The sequence below is a fragment of the Sabethes cyaneus genome, chromosome 3 (assembly GCF_943734655.1).
Source record: "Sabethes cyaneus chromosome 3, idSabCyanKW18_F2, whole genome shotgun sequence".
Classification (NCBI taxonomy): domain Eukaryota; kingdom Metazoa; phylum Arthropoda; class Insecta; order Diptera; family Culicidae; genus Sabethes; species Sabethes cyaneus.
Window position 1 is genome coordinate 160,989,877 of NC_071355.1, and position 17,714 is coordinate 161,007,590.

The following is a 17,714-nucleotide window of genomic DNA, read 5'->3' on the forward strand; positions in this document are numbered from 1 at the left end:
AGAAAGTGATTATCAATTTTCTATTGGAGTTCCAAAATGGTTAGAGTCACAAGTAGCACATTTTAGGTACATTTAGTTGAAGTAACCGGATTACGACTGAAATTAGTCATACTTCGGATACCACAACAACTTTGTAACAACCGTGCTAGTAGGGGTATGTCAAAGCTAAGTAACGGGCGGCAACTAAAATTTTGGAATTTTTTTTGACAAGCTGTCAAAAAAAGACAAAGATACATGAAGAAGATCTGATTTACCTAAATTAAACATACATTATCCATTGTTGAAAAAAATTAGTGTACATTTGAAAACGGTCCGTATTCGACTGTTCGGCGAAGCTTTCGTTTGACGTCGAAACAGGAGCTTTGTACGGCCGTCATGTCAACTTTGCGAATGCATCTCTTTATTTTACCAATCAACGGTTTGCAATTCGCGGCTCTCCAGTTATTTTTGTACACCAAGGAACTCAAAATCCCGAAGAAATCTTTGATTGGGCGCACTGAGATAGATTTTTCGAGTCGTGGTTTTTGGGTGCAAATGGGATCGAATGGGTATTCAGGAGCGATTGTGTTTTTTGGCGTAATGCGATGATGCTCTATGAATATGAATATATGGTACTACCACCTGCCTTAGTAGAACATCCGTTCATAGCAATGAGCCTATCATGTCAAAAAGAGTGGAACATATTCAATGATTGGTCATGCTTCCCAACTCTTGTATGAAGGGCCAAAAGGGAATTGGTCGATAAGCAACATCACTTACACGTACCAGGGATTTAGAGAATCTCCTTCCAAGGGCTAAGTCACCTGAGTCAATCGTTGAATAAACCGTCTTAATGCAGAATGACTCCAGCAGGTGGGGAGAAAAGCCCGCTCATTATCCACGATGTGTTGTTAATCGGGCCAAGATTAACCCTAGAGAGTTGACTGTTTCACTCTCCCTAGGCCCACCGCTTCAAACAAGTGCTCTGATGGTCCCTCCCTCCTCCCGATTCTAGTTTATTTATGAAATGTGGTATATATGGGTAAAAATAGAACAATCTCCCAGCAGTCCTTCGAATGGAACAGAGTTGCGTCCTTTTAGTTTCCATAAGTGCTTCTAATAATTAACTTAATTTTTCTTCTGGTATCCAATATCCATAAGCAGTATTAACACTCGTATTGGCCAAAGCTTTCAGTATATAGCAGGAAATGCTTCATAAGCTAAAACGAAAAAAAATAATTAAAATAACTTATATTATGCTTACCTATTATCAAGATCGTATGGCTCCGCCGTCTGCCCAAAACCTCGATTATGAGATCAGGCAGCCGGGAACCACACAGTATCGCACCTCCTAGCATGGCTACTCAATAGTGCATTACCGGGTATGGCCACGTGGAGGCGCTAGGTCGGGGCTTGGGATAGCTAGAGCTATATTGGACACTCCTCATTTGCCTTCCCCATTTCATACCCGCGTAAAGGATGATGCTCTATCCGACCGAAACACGTATTGTTCATCTGCATGATGTTTTTGTAGAAACGGGATCAAAATTTTCTTCAAACATTAGTATGGTGTATCTTAATTGATAGTCAAACCAGAGGGCTTGTTGTTGAAGAAACGAGAAAGAGAACGATGTCCTTCTGCGTCCATAATTTTGGCTGGTCTTCCACTACCTTGCTTGCGAATAGTTGTTGGGCATCTTAGACTATGGTAAACAGTCGAAGCCGCTACATATTTGCTTTGTAAATGTTGTACCGTATACTTTTTGCCGAGATTTTTGTAGCAGTTCGTAGAAATGCACAACGCGCTCCCGAAATGCTTCTTGTTTCGACGCCATTTTTAGCAAAACTGGGCAAGCATAAACAAAACAAAAAATATTAACAAAAAGAGGAGAGAGAGAGAGCTAACACATACATACTCTCTGAGCTCATTTGTTGTTGAGCATAAGGGCCGCAAAAAAATTCCAAACTTTTAGTTGCCACCCGTTAAATAAAAAAATGTTTTACAGTCGTGCATGTTCTCGTATACAATGTATGGCGATGAATTATAAAGCAGTGCAAAGGATTGTAATATTTAGTTATATCTTAATCGTATATAAAGGAGTATTCAGTTGCGTATTCTAAAAGCATATGTATAGAGTGCAAGTTAGAATTACAAATGACTGTAAAAATTGTTGTACGTATATTGCCTCCATTTTGGTAGTTATATGCTCTTATGTGGTGTGAAATATAACTTTTTCGTGCGTATAAGACTTCGTATCTCTGAGTTGCAATCGTGATATATAAACCAAATAGTTTGCTAGGTACTCGCTGTCGCTCGTTCGGACCCAACTGAAGAAAAGTAATAGAGGTCAGTAGACCTAGGAAAACAAATAAACGTAGACAGTGGTGATTTCTGCGGGGGAGTTGCCCTCTCCCCTCCCATAGGCCGGCGCTTCTGACGGCAGGTCGCCGGCAACACTCGCGGCCATCTCACCCTGAATGATCTAGTGTATCTACAGATAGTTTTTGTGCTCTTGTTACTGAGTAATGTTTTATGGAAGAGTCTCGAATTTCTCGAGTTCGATTAGTTTTTGAGTTACGCAAAAATTTCTGTTTCATTTATATGAGAGTCCTTATCCACCACAGGGGTAAGAGGTCTCTAACTATCATAAAATAAATTCAAGACTCCACAATCCCCCACATGCCAAATTTGGTTCCATTTGCTTGATTAGTTCTCAAGTTATGAGGAAATTTGTATTTCATTTGTAAGGGAGCCCCCCCCCTCTCCTAAAAGCGGAAGGGATCATAATTTACCATAGAAAAAATTTCTGCCCCCTAAAAGCCCCACATGCCAAATTTGTTTCTATTTGCTTGATTACTTCTCGAGATAAGAGGAAATTTGTGCTTCATTTGTATGGGAGCCCCGTCTCATAGGGGAGGAGGGGTCTCTAACTATCATAAGTACCTTCCCCGGCCCCAACATTGTTTCTTCAACAATAAGCCCTCTGGTTTGGCTATCAATTAAGATGCACAAGGCGAATGTTTGATGAAAATTTTGATCCCGTTTCTTCAAATACATCATGCAGATGGACAATACGTATTTTGGCCGGATAGAGCATCATAGCATTACGCAAAAAAAACACAATTGCTCCTGAATACCCATTCGATCCCATTTGAACCCAAAAACTATGACCCGACAACTCTGTCTCAGTGCACCCAATCGAAGATTTCTTCGGGTTTTTGAGTTTTTTGGTGTACAAAAATAACTGGAGAACCACGAATTGCCATCAGTTGATTAGTAGAATCAAGAGATGCATTCGCAAAATTGACATGACGGTCGTACAACGCTTCTGTTCTGACATCAAACGGAAACTTCGCAGAACAGCCGATTACGGACCGTTTACAAATGTACAATAATTTTTTTTCAACAATGGACACTGTATCTTTAATTTCGGTAAATCAGATCTTCTTCAAATATCTTTGTCTTTTTTTTATAGCTTGAGAAGAAAATTCCAAAATTTAAGTTGTCACCCGTTATGACACATTCCAGCGTTACGGGACATTATCCCTACTATGCAGATCGGTTCCTGTTTCATTCAATCCCTGGCATTCTAGTGGAAAATAAAGTACTCTTTTAACAACTATTTTACAAAGTATTTGCCAAAAATTTGGTGAAACCGGAGGCGATTCACAGAATAACAATGGGTGCTAATTGTGTCCCGTAACACTGGAATGTGTCTTATATACACTATTATTTTCCATGCAAAAATCTACGAAAGAAAACAAGAAAACGAGAGAATTTTTTGGTCGATTTTTGGAAATTCCGTTGTTTGAATTTCCATTTCTGTTTCGTGCTTGAAGCAATAACTAAACTCGTACACTCATTTTGCGAGTTTTTCAGGCTGTAGAGCCCACAGACAATCGATTTTATAAAAAAATGTGACTCATGTCCTACAAATTATTTTTTTGCCACCCGATTTATCAAGCGAATTTCCAAGGTGGGGGGGGGGGGGAAGGGTCACAAAAACTTTAAAAATAATTTGCAATGGCCTTATTGATTGAAAAAGAAAATTATCATAAACCACATAATTGCTTCATCTCTTGTAAATTGACCAATGAATGAAATTATTACTCGGAGCTACCAGACGGAATTATCTTATAGCGAATTGTTTATTCAATCCGGGTTGGAACTGAATGAATTTTATCTGTCAGATAGGAGCAAATGAACACCAAAAATTCATCCAGTTCCAACCAGGATTGAATAAACAAATTCGCTATTACTAAGAGAAGCAACGAGTTAGCAAAAATCACTCTGTACTCTACGTCATTTATACTGGATTATTCATCATACTCATCTCACGCCTCTGCATTTGCTTTTTCATTTTGGATTACTCAACTTTGTCTAAAATTTTGAGAGGAAACGTAAATATCCTGTCTAAGTGAATTTTCACACAAATGGCGCTTATGGGTTTTCACAAGCCAAATATGATGCAAAACTTAATTAAATAGAATAAATTTTTTGAACGAACATGAGAAGTATGCCATAATTCGATCTGATACTGGTGCTGCTGTTGGGACTTCTGGTGGTGTCTAGCTCAAACACTGATTGAAAAGATGAATTTTACTTGCATGCAAGTTACGAATCACTAAATTGCAAGTTGTAACCCTTTAATGCCAATCTTTTTGCATTTACTGCATTTACTTACTCATTCACACAGACTTGTTTATTTCTTAAATATGCTGGGCTTATTTAAAACTTGGTTAAAATTAAGGTACATCGGGGCTATTTGAAACGAGTCTTCATAGTTCGTATTCAAAGTTGTCTAGTAAAACTATAAAATAGTTCTTTCCAAATCTGCTGGCGCTATTTATTAGTTTAATCCAAACTATCGATAAAAAATAATAAATAATAATACCTAGTTATTTTAAATAAACCGATTATTAAAATTTAAGATGCGTATGTGCGGTGTTTCAACTTACCTCGTGTAGCGGGGTAAGTTGAAATACTGAACTGGCATACGTTAAACATTTAAATTTTGCTTCTATATTTGCGAAATATGTTCCACAAACGTGTAAATCTTTAGAATTGTTAAGTAACTAGGTCATGTTTTTGTAAGTGAAAGGTTGAGAGCCTGATACACCAAAATGAAAAAAAACAAAGAGAATTTTTTATTCGAGCAAAAAAAATATGGATTTTAGGCATTTTTACTTAAAGTTTAAACGTGAAAACCAAATCTATTCTTGCTTTTAATATATACGTTATTATTTTCTATGCAAAAATCTACGAAAAAAGACAAAAACAAAAGAAATTTTTTTGCACATTTTCGGAAATTCCACTGTTGAATTCCCATTTCTATTTCGTGCTAGAAGTGAAACCTCAACTTGTACACTCATTCAGGCTTAGCATACACTTTTCGCTTCGATTTTGCTCTTTTGATTAGTCAGCCAAGCAAAATTTGAAAACGTGGTATATGGGGCATTTGTAGAGCTAGTAATTATCTATAATATTGCTGAAGAAACGACGCTGTAGGGCTGCAATGCCGTTGGTAGCAAAACGAGCGCTCTTTTTGTTACCAAGAGGGTAGCAGCCTTATAACGCTATAAATACAAAAGGCATAGTAATGCTTACTTCTGCAATATTGTAGAAAATAACTAATTCTACAAACGCCCCATACATTACTTTTTGAAATTTTGCTTGACTGAGATGCTGTAATCAAAAGATCAAAATCGGAGCGAAATGTGTGTGTGTGTGTGTGTGTGTGTGTGTGTGTGTGTGTGTGTGTGTGTGTGTGTGTGTGTGTGTGTGTGTGTGTGTGTGTGTGTGTGTGTGTGTGTGTGTGTGTGTGTGTGTGTGTGTGTGTGTGTGTGTGTGTGTGTGTGTGTGTGTGTGTGTGTGTGTGTGTGTGTGTGTGTGCGTGTGTGTGTGTGTGTGTGTGTGTGTGTGTGTGTGTGTGTGTGTGTGTGTGTGTGTGCATGTACCGCTTTTCAATCTCACTCATTTTTCTCGGAGATGGCTGAACCGATTTTGATGATCTTAGTATCAAATGAGAGGTCTAGTTGCCTCATAGATCGCTATTAAATTTGATTAAAATTGATCGGACTTTTAGTTGAAAAGTTATATATAAAAATACGAAAATAAGAGACTTTATTTTCTTAGCAGTCCCTCAACCGATTTGAACAAAGAGAACTTTTAAAAGCTGGTGATTTAAAAGTTACATAAAGAAATGTGAAAAAATCCGAATTAATGCACCTAGCGATGTGACCTGGCCTTTCTACCGCATTTAAAACATATTTTTGTAACATATCTGCATTAATTAAATAATAAACATTATTTGAAAACTAGCGTTCACATCTTTGAAACGAAACCAATTTATTGAAAACTGGACGATTCATTCAAACGATATATTCAAACTTAAACATTTAAGCACCGTATGTTAAACCACTCAAAACGTGTAAAACCATGTATGTATGTGTGTACAATTTTACAATTTGCATGGGAATACAAGAGAAGTGAGAAACATTTCATTTGTCATTTTCATCACTAGCTGTAATTCACGATCGGACTAGAAAGCAGAAAAGCGAAGAAAAGCGGTTGATTTTGGCATATACATAGGTATATTGGTGTATAGAACTGAGAATGCTTATAAATGGATTTTCCCATAAAAAATTATACAAATTTCAAAGAAATTTTGCGCATATCGGATCGCACGTGCCATCAAAATAGACTAGTGCTTGAAGAACCATTATTTATGCATTCTTAAGGCGGAACCGAAAGTGGCTAACGTTATTGTGTTAGTGCAACAAACACTGTACTGTACATCTCATGTGTTTGTTAAAAACCTAAACGTTTATTTGAATATTGCATTAGTATTGGTAATATATGTCAAATAGCGGAGCTTGCAAACATAAACAGCTGATCCGCAGAACCGCACTGACTACAAACATCCCGAACAAGGGTTTGTTTTCTTTATCAAGGCATTCCGATTCAATCAAAATTAACAGCAGCAACTGAATAATGCGTAGGATCAGTAGGATGTTTAATTAATCCGCTTGCATCGGATTGCGTTTTTGAAAAAAAAAAAAGAAAAAGAAAAAAAAAATATACATTGGTCGCTTTTATGAACACGTAATGATCGATTGTTCAGTTAAATTTATTTTCCATTAGCAATTATGTTTTGCTGAGCGTTTATTGGTACACAGCAGATCGATAAATTGAATTACAAGTTTTAGGACATTATGACAGCGCTGGAAGCACTGATTACGTGGCGAAAGCGTGCTCTGCCAATACAGATGCATTTTTAAGGCGCAAAACAATAGATGCTTCGAATGGTAGCCATTTATCCAGCCATCTTTGAGCCACTTTCGGTTTCCCCTTAAGCTGTTTCTTTGATTTCATCTCGTTTTCAACTCTCGTAACTCAACATCGTAAAAACGATGCGATCAAACCAATGACTTCTTTTTCATGAAAGTATGCAAAAGAACCTCTAATCCTGATTTTCATGCAAAAATAATTATCAAAAATAGCGCCAACTAAGAAGTCCAATTTCGCTTTCTAATATTCCATATCTAATGCTCTACCCAGTTATTTTTTCAATACAGATATACATAATACAAAATTGAAATCAAACATGTAAATTAATCATAGAAAAATTTTGAGGTCAATCATATTGTTCTAGATGCTCATTTTTATCGAAAGTAAAAAAGGAAATATTCACGTTATATTTTGTTTCAAAAATTTTCTCAATTCCTTTTAAAAGATGATAATTCTGACGCATAGTCATAATATTGTGACATTAATATCAAAATATCAAGAAATCGGTTCTGAACACATTTTTTAATTTGAATTGTCAATTCAAAACGAAATTCGTATGTGGCCTTACACGTTAAACGGTTAATTTATAACTTTCTACATATATTCATTCAAGTCTGCAAAAATTACATATATTTCTAGGAATCACTTAACTATAATAAAACTAAATAAGGTGTTATTAAAGTGAATTAAATGAACCTTACAAGTATTTACGCACGCTAGGAGAGAAAATATTGCACGCAGTACGTTCTTATGAATTTTACTATTAAATAAGGATTTTGAAGAATAAGCAAAAGATATTAAAAAATATAGTTAACTTAATTATAAATGTTCCTGAGAAATAAAAAATAATTATTGTTACAGTAGAAAGACCAGGTCACACCGCTAGGTGAAATAATTCGGGTTTTCTTTTTGCCAATTCATTATCTTTTAATGACAAAATTTTTACGGTAGTATTTTGTTTTTATTTAGACGACGGATGCATACAAAGATTTTGAACTAGACGAAAATTTCATTTTCGATTTATAATAGACAAGAAATTTTATGTGCAATAGTAAATAATGAAATAGAATAGATTTATTAACTGTCACCTGCATTTGACAGTTTTTGTCTTTGGTTTTATATCAGAGATTTCACATACTTATTTATACACAATGGTGAGGCAAATTTATTCAACAGGGAGGAATAGAAACAAATAATATCAAATTAGCACAGTGTTTTATTTCAACGTTTGAACTTACATGCAAGTACAGAAATATATTTACAGAATCATAAAAGAAAAGCATTAGGAGTAGTTTTCTACTCTTTTCTTCTCGTGCCTATACATACCTGCTAACTTGACTAACAGTTAAAACTTTAAACAACTTCGAAGGAAGGTGTAATTCAGTGCCCGAACAACAGAGAGAATTAGTACCTACGTTTCGCATTCTTAGAACCTTTTTTGTTTCGATCTAGGCAAACAAACGCAGGTGCGTGGATTTCCTGGAAGCAGGAATTGGGCATTCATTATATTTAGGTATGTGGATGTAATGCATTTGCGGTGCTGACTTTCAGTATCTGTGATGAATGGTTACGTTCTGTGAAAAATAGTGGATTTCAATAAATATTTTCTTTTGCGTGCACGTTTTGGGTTACCTACGTCAGAAGTTTACTGGTTTTCTGATAAGCCCTCCCGATGATAACTAGTCTAACTGGAGATGAAAGTGGTTGAATAATAATCTATAAAAAAGTTATAACTACTTCCTTTCCTAATTCGTGCCCTCAGTTCAAAAAATAGGCAACTCGATTCTGGCTGTTTTCAGATAATGTGAAACAAAATGTTCTTTTATTACAAACATGTATAGAGTTTAGCTTATACATTTTCGATTTATCTGTTATTTTTTAAAGATATTGTGTTTTTCTATTGTAATATTGTATTGTTATCACAAAAGTGTCATTTTCGAGTTGGCTAGTCATTGTAATGAAGGGACGAATTAGAGATAAACATGAGGCCGGGTGGCAATCGTTTTTTTTATTTCAACATAATCAACCTTTAGATCTTTAGATCTGTGCGTGTTTAATGCTCGTTTCGTTTATTCATTCGTTCGTGTGATTAATTAATTTTCTACCAACATCTAACATTTGATTTGCATATGTTGAAGCTTTTTGTGTTGGGTTGTGGCTCGTGGACTGATCAATTTATCACAGACACAGTATGTACATTGTACAACTAATTAGCAATCTTGCTCTGCATTCAGCTCTATTCTGTTTTTACTTTTATCGAATAATTCTGCCACACATCGTTAACCTATTATGCATATCAGTTCATCTATCAATTTGACACTTTTACAAAAGCTAATGTTGGCTACTGCAGCAAAAAGTAATAAACATTGGTATTATTAATTTTGCAGAGCCTCGTCGAGACACTCAGCTTAAGTTTCGAAACCCAACGCGGAGCTGGAGGAGGAGGAGGAAGAGGCAATCATACATATTTCATATCGGTAAGTTAATTACTCGGCTTTTTGGCAGCGCTGCGTGGCATGGTAACTGATTCATTGCCATGGGTTTGTGTTGTACGGTGCGGCCCACGCATCCATGGATGGAAAGGGCGTCGAATAGGGCGTCGGGATACAGCGGTTGCTTTAAATAAATTGAATTACATTGAGGATTTTTACGCGGGAATTACGCATCTGAAGCACCTGCCCAGATTAAACCGCGCCGAGCAAAATCTCGGTGTATTGACGTGTTGTTGTTGTTGTTGTTGTTGTAGCTCGCGTTACCGAAGTCACCTTCGAACGTGTATGCGTGCAGGACGAGATTTTACATTTATGTTACGTTTTCAGTTTGCCCCCGACTGGAAAAGCTGCTTATCATAATCGATAGAAAATGAACCGGCTTTGAACAATCCCATAAGATGATTGCATATCGATCAACATCATTAAAAGTCGGCATGTTTTTCTAGGAAAATATGATCAAATTATTTATCGAACACTTTAGATTGATTGGAGAACCATCGAGGTATGTTATGGATTATGTCTGTTTTGCTATGCAGCGTCGTGTAGCACCGATAAGTGAATTTAAGGGACGCGAATTTGTCCAGAGCAGCAGATATCTCTCCTCGTTAACAGGTGAGACCAACATTCAATTGACTAAGTTGAGTCAAAGGCAAAAACACTGCACAATTTTTATTTTTTCTGATGTTTAGAGCTTGTGTGTTTACAAATAGGTCAAGATTTAGAATATGATTTAGAATATCGAGAAAAAACCATTAACAGATTTTTAACATCAATTTGAGCTCAACACCTAACTTTATAGATACTATAATTGCCCATCAACCGTTTTGATTTTTTAAAATGAAAAAACGAGTGAGCAATAAAAATTCCATCAGTAAAAGCTCTGTTTTGTCATTATCTGCCAAATAAATATTGTTGTAAAAATATTTATTTTACAATTAAAAACGCGTTCAGATCTCGCCGATATAATTTGTTAATTATCGATTCATTACAAACATTACTCATTTATCAGCAGCTGCCAAAATGGGTGCACAGTTAAAACAAATATTTATGCACTTTAAAACTTAACGACTGTCATGCAATGTTTTACCTAACGGCTCGCGGCGTTCAAATTAATCCACAAATATGATGATTGAACAAAATTCCCACTGGACTGGTTATACTCCCCCTCTTCTCCCCCTGCGCAGGATATTGCGATATTGCCATTGCCGATTCGATGTTAATTGTTCACAAATAATGATGCAACGAGAAATTGATTAAAAACCATTAGTCTGCCTTGCCTTTCCTCCCAGGCTGGCACGTGCACTGGACTATGGCATCCGGTGTTTGACTGGTGGTGCCACGAAGGCCTGTAAGCTGAAATACCGCTGCACATCGCCGGTGGTCACGCTGGTCACGTGATGGAACTGACAGGGCTGCGAGATTTGCGACTTTGGCGGTAGAATGATGGGTTTGGTGCTTTTCTTGGATTTGCGTTTACGACCGGGCGCCGAGAGGGCAATGTTTTCCGGATTGCTGATCAACTCCTCGACGCGTACCCACATTTCGCGGGCGGCCTGATTCGAGTCGAAGCTAAAGCCGATCACTTTGCGGTGGTCTAAAAAATAGGGAACGACATCAACGCAGTTGTTTTTAGAATTGGCGATGAGTTGATGCTTACCTGCTGATAGACACATGGTGTGAAAAGCGGCTGCAGCAACCTTGTAGTCCGACAAATTGTCGATGGTGTCCTTCCATAGAGCAAAGCAGGTGCCTCGTTCGGCCAGGACGAAGCTTACCCTAGGAGTGCATCGCGAACGTGTACATCCCTTATCATGCAGCAATACCGGAATGCCGGTGTAAACCAAGCGCCAGTCGTCTTTGCCAATGCTTTCATACAGGTTGGCGAGCGATGTGCTGACGTAAACCTGGAAATCACGAAAAGAATAGAATCATTTTAAAGCCGAGTTTTGTCTAAAGTTGAGTTGAAGAGATAAAAACTGACTAAAGTGTTATTAGAACGAAGGGTAAGGGAAACCCAACACAGCGGAATTGTGACAGACGAGTAGTTGATTATGGTTTGTATTTAACGGCTGCGGTCATGTTTACAGTTCATACAACAATAAACAATTTGCGGTGAGTCACATGTTTGTTTGATAGATATGAATGTAAATTTTTTAAAAGCTGGCTAACATCTATTTTATATTTTATGACCATTTTTGAGCTGAATCTGAGCTTTAGAATTTAGGTATAGGTAATTAAATAAATCGTAATACATATTTCATATATTTATCATGTTATGTTATTTTGCAAACGTAACGATAATTTAAGATATACGCTCAACGAGATAAAAATAGCACCATCACAATGATTTTATACATTTCTTTAACAATATCATTGGTTACAATTCTGATTTCGTATTGTGTATCATTTGTTTACGCTTTCTTAACTTTTCGAAACATTTTTTTGTGAAGTACAAATATTTAGTCCCAATATAACACAAAAAATAGTGCGAAATAAAAATAGCACCACCATGAAAAAAACCCGAATTAATCCACCTAGCGGCGTGACCTAGCCTTTCTACTGTCACAATAATCATCATTTAATTTCTCAGGAACATCTATGTATAATTAACTTGACTATATTTTTAAATATCCGTTCCGTATTCCTCTAAATCCTTATTTGCCAGTAAAATTCACAACGTATTGCGTAGAATAATTAAATTTTCTTTCCTTGTGTGCGTAAATACTTGTAACACCTTATTTAGTTTTATAATCGGTCGGCCTAAACTTTCGGGCTTCAGAGCCACATAGGAAACTTGTTTTGAATTGACAATATGAAATATGTGTTCAGAACAGATTTTTTGATAATTAATTAATACCATGTGTTCAAAAGTTAGCATCTTTGAAAAACAAGAGTTCAGAAAAATTATTATTATACTTCGCCTTTGAAGACAAAGAATATCGACAACAAAATGATTAATCTCAAAATTTTACTATTAGTTTGCTTGGCTTCAATTTTGCAGTATATCTGAATTAGAAAAAATAACTGAATAGAGCATTAGATATGAAAAAGAGAAATTGAACTTTTTCTTAGCTGGCGCTCCTTCAGATAATTATTTTTGCATGAAAATCTAAACTTATGCTTTTTTTTAATGTACTTTCATGAAAAGATAGTCATTAGCGTGATCGCATCGTTTTTACAATGTTGGAGGGTTAGGAAAACAAGAGGGTTGCAAAAGCTGCGCCTTAAACATGCTTGAGAATGGGAAATATGATCGATATGATTTTCAGTGCTTGTCATTTTTGATTTATTTGTTGAAACATGATACATGACATAAGACATCTGTCCTTTAAAATGTCATTAACGAAAACAAATCTTACAAAATTACTACCGTGCAACGTTTACTTCCTATTTTTCATATAACATTTCTAAGCTCTAGTATCTATTGATTGAAAAGAGCATCTATTGATGCGCAAAATTTGTTTGAAATTTGTATAAATTTATTTGGAAAAATCAACTCATTTTTAATCCTATACACCAGCATGAAGGTATGCTTAAATTAACTGCTGTTCTTCGCTGTTTGCTTTTCGTGTACAATTGTGAGTAACAGCAAGTGAACAAAATGACAATTGAAATCTGAAATCAAAGAAAAGAAAAAGCTTTTCGATTGAATCCCATTATTTAATATTTATTTGCAACAGATACGTAGTTCGCCTACGACGTGCAGGCTTCAACAGCGTCTTATTTCAAAGCGTATACGTATCTGTTGCGAATAAATATTAAATAGTGGGATTTAGTCGGTAAAAGTTTTTTCTTTTCTTTAATTTCAAATTTCGTATTCCACTAAGAGGCTTCAAAAATTTCAGACAATTGATTCAGAAAAGTGAGAAACATCTTTTCTTGAATTTCAATGCAAATTTAAAAATTGCAAATTGTCATCCCAAGTAACAATTTGAGTTTTATTACACTCTTATGATGACATTCAAGACCAAAATTGGTCATGAAAACCACCGTAAGAGTACAATCAAACTCACATTGCTGCTTGGGATCACATACACACACACACATACATACATACATACATATATACATACATATATACATACATACATGCATACATACATACATACATACATACATACATACATACATACATACATACATACATACGTACATACATACATACATATATACATACATACACACATACATACATACATACATACATACATACATACATACATACATACATACATACATACACACATACATCACACACATTGAATACAATCAACATTTGTTTTGAATTCACACGTTTTAACGGTTTAATATACGGTGCTTAAGTGTTAAAGTTTAAATAACTTTTGAATGAACTGTCCGATTTTAAATAACTCGGTTTCGTTTGATAGATCTCAGTAGTAATTTTCAAATAATAATAAAATGTGTGATGTTTTTCATTGAATTAATGCTTATATGTTACAAAAATATGTTTTAAATACTATTTTTTCACATTTCTTTATGTAACTTTCAAACTACAAGCCCAATCGTCATGAAATTTGGAAGTTAAGGGTTTGCAAGGCTCCTCTTTCAGATGCAATCAATTTTGTTCAAATCGGTTAAGGGACCTATGAGATAATGAAGTCCCATATTTTTCATATTTTTATACATAACTTTTGAACTAAAAGTCCGATCAGTATGAAATTCAATAGCGACCAATGGGACACCTAGACCTTTCATTTGACACTAAGAACATTAAAATCGGTCCAGCCATCTCCGAGAAAAGTGAGTGAGATTAAAAGCGTCACATACACACACACACACATACACACACACACACACACACACATACATACACACACACAGAAAATGCTCAGTTTTCGAAACTGAGTCGAATGGTATATGACATTCGGCCCGCAGGACCTTCTTTCCATTTCCGGTTTTCCAAGTGATTTCTATACCTTTATACTATATATTTATATAGTAGAAAGGCAAAAATCATGTTGGCTCTCATTTGACAGTTCTTTGTTTTGGTTCATAGTGTGTTTACTTGAGATAGATCGGGATTTTCCTATGTGATTTAGCCAGTATGGGTTGATCGAAATCACCTACGTTCGAAGAAAAGATTAAAATTAAAGGCTACCATAATGCAGGCCTTTCTAACAGAGAAATTGAACCAAAAATTTATCTAAATTCAACCGTATCGAGAAATACGGAAAAAATGTAAGCTCTTTCCAAAGGATAAACGGAGAATTCATAGAATTGTCGTGAACTAGAGAAGAACAGCAACACAAATTTGTGTAGAATTGGAACTTCGGGTCACTCACGTCGAGTACAACATGCAATTTTCTCATGCAATGAGAACTTGGGGAGGTTTTACCTTTCGAAGAAAGCTTCCTTTGGCATGGATTACAAGGAAAATGAATTTGAAGGACTACGTCGAAATGCTGGAGATAAGCTTGATTGATTGAGAATGATAAATAATATTTTCCTCAAATTACTGCCTTGCGGGACAATTGCGTGGCAGTGAAATTCATCTGATTCCGTTGATTCCAGTTTGGGTCACACAAGCGAGTAGTTAGAAAATACGTTTCAAACTAGTACGTAATGTTTGATGCCATGTTTACAAAAGTGAAAAAAATCGCCAATTTTACCAACTTCTAGAGGCATGTGCATTCGGAGATTTGAGAAACATCTCCACGCTGCCTTTAGATGCTAGCAACGTATACCGTCCAACGCTCTAGGAACTTCTTGATTATGAAGCTTTCTGATAACTCAAGCAATCAAACTAGCCATCTCGAAATACGTCATTTCTTGAAATTCCAGTTTGTTGAATAGTTGAAGGACTAGATGTGTAACCAAACCGAAAAACCCGAATTAATCCACCTAGCGTGACGTGACCTGACCTTTCTACTAGATCTTTTTTTTTATTTCTTAGTATGAATATGTAACTATAATTCAGTTAGCCATATTTTTTTAAACTTCAATTTACTGTGAGCAACTATTGTATTTTTCTTACAAGACTCCAGAATGAATATATGTAGTAAATCAATAATTCAAACACTGAGCTGGAATGCAAGAAATACTGCAAAAGTAGCGCCACAATCATTTCCGATTGCGGGTAACAGTAAGAGAAGAAAATTACGATTGAAATGATTCAGAGCACTTCTTGCTTAAAACGCTGGAAAAAGAGCCATTTTTATTTCGACTATTTTCAATTGAAATGAAATTTTGCTGATGTGTTGGATACAACGAAAGGATTCATTTTCCATGAAACTTAATTTTTTTTCGTTAAGCGTAACTTGTATCACATACACACAACTTAATTTTTTTCGTTAAGTGTAACTGTTCAAAAGGGCGTATTTAAAAATGAGGCCAATATTTAAAAACAAAACAGATCTCAACAACTACTTATTTGTTCCAAATGACGTCCATGAAAAAGTTGCCGGAAATTAAGTGCATGTTCAATATAAAATTACACTGACAGAAAAAAGATTTCATGAAAAATCATGATAAAGATAATAAAATGTGAATTATCTCAAAACATGTCCCCTCAGATTTTCCTCATATTTTTTTAAGATAGCCCTAATTATGCTCTAAAATCTGGTGAAGTGTTATCGATGGGCACTCGATTTTAAAAATTTAAATTAATCGAATTTAAAAAAAATCTTTAGAATTTGGCAAATTTTTCGAAAATACCCAAATTTTACATAAAATGAAAAAAGAAGAAAACTTATCCAATTTAATTCTACTATGTATATTTTATTCATGACAGATACGTATTTCGCCAACAACTTGCAGGCTTCCTAAATGTCTGTTTTCGATTGTTAAATGTTTAATTGTTAAATTGGATAAGTTTTCTTTTATTATTAATTTTAGGTTTCGTATTCTACTGAGACGCTCCAAAAACTTCACTTGCCCAAATTTTACTTTCTTTCAATAAACTCAAACAAAATTAAATTCTACGTATAATTTTGAACAAAATATGTCATAAACTTTTTTCTTAGGTCCAGCCGTTCTCAAGTTATTGTTAATTCAAGTTAATGTTGAAGCTTAAAAATTATGTCCTAGGGTAATTCTACGTGAGTTATCCGAGAACCATGTAATCGACCTTTACGGATTTAAAGCGAATTTTGTCAGACTATTCATTTTAGGTCAAAAGAGCAAAAACCCAAAATTGACACCGGTTGGTCCTCCCCACGGTTAATGGGAGCACCTCGTTTTTACAGAAAAGGGGTTTTTGGAAAACCCACTTATTTTCTTATGCTTGTATCTCCGGAAATATTTGGTTTAAGAAAAAATCCTCTTCACATTTCCAAAGAAAATTGACCAAGAAATCCTAAAAAATATTATTTTTTGAACGGCAGTGCTACCAAATACTTTTCAATTCGATTTGAAAACAAAATTTCTTTTCGATAGCTTTTCACCAGATTTTAGAGTATAATTAAGGCTATCTTTAGTCTATCAAGCCATAATGGCGGACCGCATAATCTGTGTTCGTAATGTTTGAACAGCATTTTTTCTTTCCGCACGTTCAGGGTAAAACTAAAAGAACGTGCGGAAAGAAAAAATGCGATGTATTAAGGAAATGTCAAAATGCTATTCAAATATTACGAATACCGTCTGCCATTATGGCTTGTATAAAGCTGGATACCATTTTCCGCTTTCATTTTGTATTTCGTCCACTGCACACTTCGCTCGAATAAGGAAAGTGTACAAATATCTTCGTTAGTAAAGTTACGGTCTCAAATTCGGAAAGGACTACCGGTCTAATTGGCGTTTTGTACTTCATCAGCGTTGATCCAAGATCGCAAGACGTTTCTTGCGAAGGACAGTGATGGCCTGGTTCCACCTTGAAAGTAGTGCTGAATCTCCTTATTCATATAAGATCTCTGATCCCAAATATATGTACTCATCAAGCTCTTCAACTTCGAGTTAAGTATTGTATATTTGTTTATAGAAGCACTCTAGTAACG

At 35.5% G+C, this 17,714-nt stretch overlaps 1 protein-coding gene across 2 annotated transcripts in view; it reads right to left on the minus strand.

Moving 5' to 3' along the window:
* Positions 1–8,685: 8,685 nt before the first annotated feature.
* LOC128743484 (uncharacterized) overlaps positions 8,686–17,714 on the minus strand; it is a 222,260-nt gene continuing 213,231 nt past the window's right edge. For both annotated transcript variants that reach the window (XM_053840076.1, XM_053840077.1), the window contains 2 exons: positions 11,420–11,666; positions 8,686–11,356 (listed from right to left, as the gene is read on the minus strand). In XM_053840076.1, coding sequence (XP_053696051.1) covers positions 11,070–11,356; positions 11,420–11,666 — 534 coding nt within the window. In that variant the 3' untranslated portion in view covers positions 8,686–11,069. The remainder of the gene's footprint in view (positions 11,357–11,419; positions 11,667–17,714) is intronic.